This window comes from Pholis gunnellus (assembly GCF_910591455.1).
Source record: "Pholis gunnellus genome assembly, chromosome: 13".
Classification (NCBI taxonomy): Eukaryota; Metazoa; Chordata; class Actinopteri; order Perciformes; family Pholidae; genus Pholis; species Pholis gunnellus.
In genome coordinates this window covers 24,918,038-24,926,364 of record NC_136540.1, presented here as the reverse complement: position 1 = coordinate 24,926,364, position 8,327 = coordinate 24,918,038, and the positions used below count along the sequence as shown (strand labels likewise).

Here is an 8,327-nt window from a genome sequence, read left to right as displayed (position 1 = left end):
ATACATTTTTCTCCTACAGCAGTGATATAGTATTTCACTCACTGATCATTAGCTTGTTTGTATATTTTTGCAGCTACAGTGCCAAGTTAAACTCAATCTTTTTTTCCTGGGCTTTTGGAGAATGTGAACAGGAACAAGTTAGTTTGAAATGACAATGTCTCATTCTCTGACAGGGCCACACTGGGCCAGATTGTTTTCTTGACTAATGTTAGTTCTAGTTATTTAACTTGAAATATATTTTTTCAAGGGGGACTTGGATTGTAGAGTTCTGGGCATCTGGACTCAAAGTGTGTGATCCTGCGATCTTCAAGTGGTGATCTTGCTTCCTCTCCAACCCCCTGTTCCCAGGAAAAAGGATTGTGTGGCCTAGACCAGAGCCAGTGTGGTTGCTAGTGCCCTTTCTATGTGTGTAAATACACACCTGGCAGTGCCTACTCACAGCTTGATGTCCTGCGATTCTAACATATTGACAAGTTCCTCTTTGACCTGTAGGGCTGTAAGGCGGTTGGCCGGGTTGTGTCTCCAGCATTCTGTCATCAGCTTCCCCGTCCAACTCAAACACTGAGGAGTTACAGATTTATGTTAGGAAAGTCATTCCTTTTTGAATTTGTGTATGTATGTGTGTATATTTAGCCTATTTTTATGTATTTTACCTCATCACTGGTCCATCGATTAGGAAAGGATGGTCGTAGTCTCTTGATGCAGACCACCTCTGTCATTTCTTCATATGAAGGGTCTGTAGGAACTAACTCATGGTACGGCAACTGGTGCTCTTCAAGAATCCCTACAGCAAATAAAAAGGAAACACTGTTCATTTGTCAAAAGTCTATAGCCATCAAAAAAGTACATGCTTGTGTCAGCCTGGCTTTTAGAAGGTGTTAGTGTAAAAAAAGAAAAAGAAAAAACAGATACATTAAAAGTGTATCTACCTCCTGAAACACAACAGCGAGCGATCTCCCAGAGAATGAGCCCAAAGCTGTACATGTCGGCCATTACGTACGACTGTAAATTACTTCTGTTCAGAGTCTCGTCCAGAACCTCTGGAGGCATGTAGCGCTTTGTACCGACTCTAGTGTTGGGAGGGATGTCTACCTCATTGGTGTCACTGCGAAGATCAAAGTAAGAATTTTAAAATGAAAGATGAATACATAATTCTCAAGTTCAAAATACTTAAAATCAAGTAGAGGAACGTTTCATCAAATCATGTTTTGTAACCAAAAATGTGACTGATTCAATCACCTGCTCAACTTGAATGCCAGTCCTAGGTCAGCTATACAGCAGGTCCCATTTCTTTTCACCAGTATGTTCTTACTTTTCAGATCCCTGTGAGCAATGGCAGGTTTGCTCTCGGTTCCAGAGATCCTGTAGTGGAGGTGACAAAGGCCTGACACAGATGAGTAGGCCAGTAGCAGCATGGCTTTGTTGTCTAGAGTGGTTGATTTGAGGTAGTCATATAAAGAGCCATTTTCATGGTACTCCGTGATTAGGTAGAGTTGGGTCAAGGAGCCCGCTCCTTTCCTATCAGCACCTCAAAAACCTGTGAATGGAGGCAGAGTACACAAGAGTTAAACTGGCAGGGAGTTATCTTTCTTTATTTCTTTGTTTATTATCCCCATTACTTATAACCAAGGCAGTAACTATTCTGTCTGGGGTCTGTACAAAAATATCACAAATATGTAATTGTAATTGAAAGGAAAAAAGGAAAAAGAAACAACAAAAGAAAAACAAGCGACCAAAAAAACAATAAATCAACAACAATAAAACTGCTAATGAAAATGATAACAAATCAAGAACCCACACCTTTAAAACATTCAATACTCAAAAATGCTCAAAACCACCATTTAAAAAAACAGTGCATACAGTTGTCCAATCATAAATAAACCAAAACGGTTCCTATATATTATGTAGGACTGGTGTTCTTTGCAATCAGGTGTTTCCTTAAACTCTTTTTTAAAAACAGGGTCTTACTTGTTAAATGTGTAATGTTTGATGGAAAACCATTCCATATTTTCATTCCTCTAAACATAACAGTACATTGACTTGCATTAATTTATGAGAAAGGAAGTGAAGAATAACCTCCATGCTGAGCTTGCACAAATAAACACTTTTTACAAAAACATTCATATTTCTTAGTTATACAAAAAATTAAAATGCTGCCTGTAACTCAAATAACATTGGTAGGCTGTTAATTCTCAGAAACTTAACAATTTCAAAAATATATTGTTAGCAAAATAGCATTTTATTATGTCCATGACTCCGTGTCCTAACTGGTTTTGAGCTGAACTTTTGTTTCTATTTATACCGTCAAAAACGTAAATATGAGAGAACCAAAGTCTCTGACCAGGGTCACATTAAATGAACAGCAATAAATACACCTGTGCTGATGAGAGTGTGTTAGCAACAATAGCGGACTACATGCAGTTTAATATGCATTCATCCATGTACACAGCAAGAACCAACTTTTCATATTCATTGTTTAATGCAGTTCGTAATATAGTTTCATCAAAGTCATCTTTCTGTGAGCAGAGTTGTTGCTTTGTGACATTTATTTGTCCACGGGTTTGTGCCGTTGCTTGAGTGAACGCAGAGCATAGACTGTATGAGGAGACGTGTTCACCATTTCTACCAGTAGATGGCAGTATAGGTGCATTTAAACCAGAGATGTACCCGTGTCTTTGTTAATTGATACAGATGGATTTCATGTTGATGGTTCATTTGTTATACACATCATGTATTTACTTGTTATATTGTCAGTTTAGAACCAAACATACCGACATGGAAGACTGAGCATGTGTGGATCATGAGGCAATAAATAGACATTTGAAAAAAGAAAGAAAAATGATTTCCGCTCGTTAGTTTTCAAACAAAAAAGAAAATAGCTGTGTTTTTCTGTTTGAAATAAAAAAGCATGATCTTTTTGTCATATAGTTTTTCTGAATGAACGATAAAAGTAACGACCTCTCTGCCGTCAGCACGGTTGCTGTTGAATTATTCACATTACTTTTCATTTTCTCTGAATGTAAGTGATGTGTGACTCGTGTCGTGCGGTGCATTCAGTGCACGTGATGCAAACAGCTGCTGTTTCTTCTTTAACACTCAAATATTCATTTTCATATCCTGATGCAATATCTAGTGGATTTTGTAGGAAAACACTTGTCTGGATTTTTGGAAGCTGTGAATCAATTGAGGTTCTTACTAAACTGCATGTAGTCCGCTATTGTTGCTAACACACTCTCATCAGCACAGGTGTATTTATTGCTGTTCATTTAATGTGACCCTGGTCAGAGACTTTGGTTCTCTCATATTTACGTTTTTGACGGTATAAATAGAAACAAAAGTTCAGCTCAAAACCAGTTAGGACACGGAGTCATGGACATAATAAAATGCTATTTTGCTAACAATATATTTTTGAAATTGTTAAGTTTCTGAGAATTAACAGCCTACCAATGTCATTTGAGTTACAGGCAGCATTTTAATTTTTTGTATAACTAAGAAATATGAATGTTTTTGTAAAAAGTGTTTATTTGTGCAAGCTCAGCATGAGTAACTCACGCACCGACTTTGCTTTCATGCCATCATTTGCAACACCACCTTTATTGAGCACAGTGTACTGGAATAGATCCTGCAATTAGCCCCCCAATGTACTATGATGTACTGTAATATGAATCCAGAATAGTTTTAACTGTACTGAATGATTCACACCCTACTTTCCTACTAAAACAATGTACCCAGATAAATACCAAAACATGTTAGAGAACTAGAATCATCACTCTGAGTTAAATGCGTTTGTTTCACGTTAACAGAAAGAACGTCCCCTTCAAGATCACTCGTGCATCTAACGGTGATGCTTGGGTGGAGGTCAATGGGAAAATGTACTCTCCCAGCCAGGCTGGAGCCTTCGTCCTGATGAAGATGAAGGAGACTGCAGGTAGGACTGAAAGTGAATCGATATTTACATCATCCATATGTGACCGTTGGTTTTGTTCATTATCTGGTATTTGTGTTGCAGAGAACTATCTGGGAACCAAAGTGAAGAATGCTGTGGTCACTGTACCAGCTTACTTTAACGACTCTCAGAGACAGGTACACACACACTGCATGCCGCTCTCGCACCACAGTTTGATGGGCACATGTGTATCCATTGAGTAGAATCTGTGATTGACACTTCCTATGAAACTATTTACATGAGCACTACAAGAGTCAGACGAGGTGTTATGTTTCAGAAAGAAGTGTGTGTGTGTGTGTGTGTGTGTGTGTGTGTGTGTGTGTGTGTGTGTGTGTGTGTGTGTCCGTGTGTGTGTGTGTGTGTCCGTGTGTGTGTGTGTGTGTCCGTGTCCCCGTGTGTGTCCGTCCCCTCCACCATCAGATGGATTATAAGACACTCTAGTTGAGCACTCTGTACTGTTATTGGGTTTCTGATGTGCCTTATTACCAAGGAAATATCAAGTATTCCTTCCAAATAAAATAGGAGTATAACTGACATTTCCATTCAAATCATTGAGCAGGATGGTCAGAGCAGCAGCTATTTTCACACGCAGCAGCGTTTTACTCTCGTTGAGTACTTCGTACAGTGTGGAATAATGCAATGCAACCTTTCTACATCAACTTTTCAAACGTGAACCATGTCCCACTTCTGTCTCAACCCAACGCCACTTCACTTAGCTACATTATGTCATGTATGTTTTGAAAAGAAAAAAGTTTTGCTGAGCAGCAACAGCAGTGTGTGGTTTCTTTAGGCTACCAAAGATGCTGGTCAGATCTCTGGTCTGAACGTCCTGCGTGTCATCCCAACGACTCAGCCGTCACTTTGTTTATTTTGTCAACAACAGCAAACACAATTATTTGAAAAAGATGTCTAGCATAATGAAAACACGCATGAAACGAAAAAAACACAAAATATCTAACTAAATAGCCTCGAACCAGTAGCTGTGTTTGAATTGGCATCAAAAGTGGATGTGTAGTGTGGGGTGTGTAGTTGGGGTGACAGGTGGCACCTTGCATAGTAGTCCCTGCCATCTGTGCATGAATGGGTGTGAGTGGGTGAATGACATGTAGTGTAAAAGTGCTTTGAGTGGTTGGAAGACTAGAAAAGTACTATACAAGTAAAATACCAAAATCATTTACCAAAGCAGGCACGGTAAAGCAGTCTGCATCGATCGAATGAATATGAACTTCTCCGACAGTATATGCGATCCACAGCTAAGTAATACTGTATGAAAAAGTTCAGTTTCTTAAAGAAGTTCCGCACAAGAGTTCCGCGTCATTGAGCACAGCCGTACACCTCGTTTACCTTCATTAAGTCACAGTCAGATGAAACCAGGCTGCTACAAAACACCTTCACAGACATCGGGTGGGTATTTTAGAACTCAGTATTTTGACAGTTGAGGTGGGACACGTGTCTGAATATCAGAGCTCTATACAGCAAGTGCATCATGGCCTCTTTTCCTGAAAAAAAGATCACATAGCCTACAGTCATGTGCTCTCTAGTCAACTCTAGTCAATCAGAATTCAGAGTGCAGTTAATTGGTCATTATTTCATTAGTGATAAATGTAATCACAGTTGATTAAATAATGATAATAATCATGTTAGGAACAAACAGTTCCGTTGCTTCAAATCCCCATTAATCTCCCCACGCAGATTTCCAGGCATGGCTGCAACCGTGAGAAGAAGCGTGTTTGTGTGTGTGTGTGTGTGTGTGTGTGTGTGGCTGCGATCTAAGTGGATCACTGCTAACAGTTTACACAACCCAAACACACACATAGGCACATTTCTACAGAAATGCATGTGTAGGCCTCTCAGTAAGTACAACATTTTCCTCTCCAAGCCTTTCAGGAGGTTAATGTTGGCAAACGGTCAAATTCATTGGTTCCACTAATCTCATGCAGCATTTCTGTTTGGAAAAAAGACATCAGGGAAATAGTCAGAACGCAGCATGAACTCTGCAGGGGGTTTGGTTGTTTTGTTTCATTTTAACCTCGTTAAACATTCATAAGCCTGCTGTGAAAATGTCAGTGAAGACTTTCTCTTGAAGCCCAACATCGAAGGAAAATATAACACGTTTCCTGATCACCTACACCATTTAGAATTTAAAAACAATCAATTTTTTTCACAATACATCGATTATCTTACTAAAGTGGAGGGAGTCTATGTCTGCATGTCTGTCTTTTGATTTTCCCGACAACCGTTCATCCGATTGACTTCACTCTTGGCGGGTGTATTGCTGAGGACACAAGGAAGCGCAGTGTGTTGTGCGAGGTATTTGGATCTATTGGACCCCTATTATTATCGGTTACACCGCCAAACAGCATACAGGTTACCCGTACTGAGAAACAAAGTTGATGTGAAAGTGTAGAAAACTGCAGTTCCTCAAATGGCCACCTGAGGCTGGCTCCAAAAGCGAGTCAATATCCATTGACATCCATGTTAAAATGCCCAAAACTGATACAGATTCTTTTAGGAGTCTAACATACGTCCACAGTAGAACACCGACTGTGAGAAGAACATCATACAAACACTAATAACTTCTTAGGAAACATGGTGAATTAAAACGAGGCAGATAGATCGATGCATTCTAATCTAATAAGAACTTAGAATAGTTGTGTTTTCGATACCTTCGTCGTTTATATCTACATAAGGAGCGGGTCCTCTTTACAGAGTTCGCCATGTTGCACCGCCATGTTTCTACAGTAGCCCAGAACGGACAAAAACAAGAGGGCCTTTCACGTTTTTGCATTACCCGAAGGCCACCGTAGTTCTTTGGCACATAAGAGCAGAGCGGAGGCCACTAAATCCTCCGCACTGCTCCTTTAAAACGTGTCTCTTACACATCTGGGACTAATTTGAAGCTATAGACACAATTTGTCTTGCATGCTCCAAAAGTTAATTAAGAACAATTCTGGCTTCGATCCTTACAATCTCTGTGCACTCTCAAACATTTAAATGCTTTGTGTGTTCGTAAGTAGCTACTAACTAGCTCAGCTAAGCATTGTTTCCCCATGATGCTGGAGCTCATTTTACCTAAGTCATTCATCACGACCAGGCGTGCCAAATTTAGAGCACTGTTGGGCTGAGTATTTTTGACTGCATGAATAGCAAGGAAATGTGCATGCTGCTAAATCACATATAATGTGGCAATCTGAGCCGAAAGATGTCCAGAATGCGTCTTACAGGAGTCTCAAAACCTAAGTCTTCAGTCACAAATCTTTGCCGTGTCTGGCAGCTATATGGACCACAGTATTTCCCGGGTGTTTCCCTTTTCTTTGTCTTAAAAAAATGATACATCTCAAACACCAAAACATGGACTGTTCGACCAAAATTCATGTCAGGCAACTTTTCCCAGACTAATTTATTTAGAAATAATATGCATGATAACAGGACTTGAACTACAAAGTTGATTACGGTTTGAATCTGCCTTGTGCTCACTATTGTAATGAAAAAAGAGATCATTGTGCACTTTACCTGTGAGGTTCATTTCAGCCAGCTTCAGAGGCAGGTCGCCAGGGTTTACGCCTGCCGGTGAGCCCAGGATGTCAGGCAGGGCATTTCTCCTCCCCGAGCGGCCCGAGGAGGCAAAGTCCAACACTGGCTCTACTTCCGTCATCTCAGGACCCCTCTATGATAAAAAGAGGGACAGAGTACACCGTTACGTTTTTGCCTACACATGAAAACAGAACAGTACTATTTGTTTAGCTTAACATTTGTGCAATGATTTATTTAAATCTAAAGGAAAACAGGAACTGTAATGTGTTCCATTTCCTGTTGATTTTTGTTTTGTAGTGATGTGTGTTATTAAACATTGAATATAGTAGGAGGGAATTTGATAGCAGCCTGTAGTGGCTCGAAGTGTTTTAATCCAGCAAAATCAAATGTCACATAAGTAAACAGTAGATTTAAGAACATTTAAAACTCTTTGTGTTGTCTCCTGCTATTACACTAAATGTGTTTGGTCTACTGTATGTTTGTCAAACCGGAGGCTGTTGCACAGTGTATCTACATTGTAAATGTACAGTTTTTACCCCTCATTGCAGACTGTTTTGATCCTGGTGACAGCGAACAGGGATTGGATCCATTTCTTAAGGCGTCCATATGGTAGCAGAGCACGTATTTTAAACGTCAATATCGCAGACGATCATGCTCATTTAATCGTGGCAGCCAAAATCGTGATCGCGATTAAAATTCGATTAATTGTGCAGACTGAAAAAAAATCATAATGCGTCTCTGGTATTGTTCAGGGGGCCGGACCAAATGTGGAGGCAGGCCGCATCCGGCCCGCGGGCCGTAGTTTGGGGACCACTGATCTTAATAGTAGTATATGATATCAGTAATT

The 8,327-nt window shown here is 40.0% G+C and overlaps 1 protein-coding gene across 1 annotated transcript; it reads right to left on the bottom strand.

Annotated features, from left to right (window-relative positions):
• Positions 1-435: 435 nt before the first annotated feature.
• On the bottom strand, positions 436-7,601 carry LOC306705264 (bone morphogenetic protein receptor type-1B-like; the record flags this gene model as incomplete). Its single annotated transcript, XM_079171970.1, has 5 exons — positions 436-561; positions 654-784; positions 930-1,105; positions 1,240-1,528; positions 7,460-7,601. The coding sequence occupies 5 exons, from the start codon at positions 7,599-7,601 to the stop codon at positions 436-438; spliced, it is 864 nt and encodes a 287-aa protein (XP_079028096.1).
• Between the last annotated feature and the right edge of the window lie 726 nt (positions 7,602-8,327).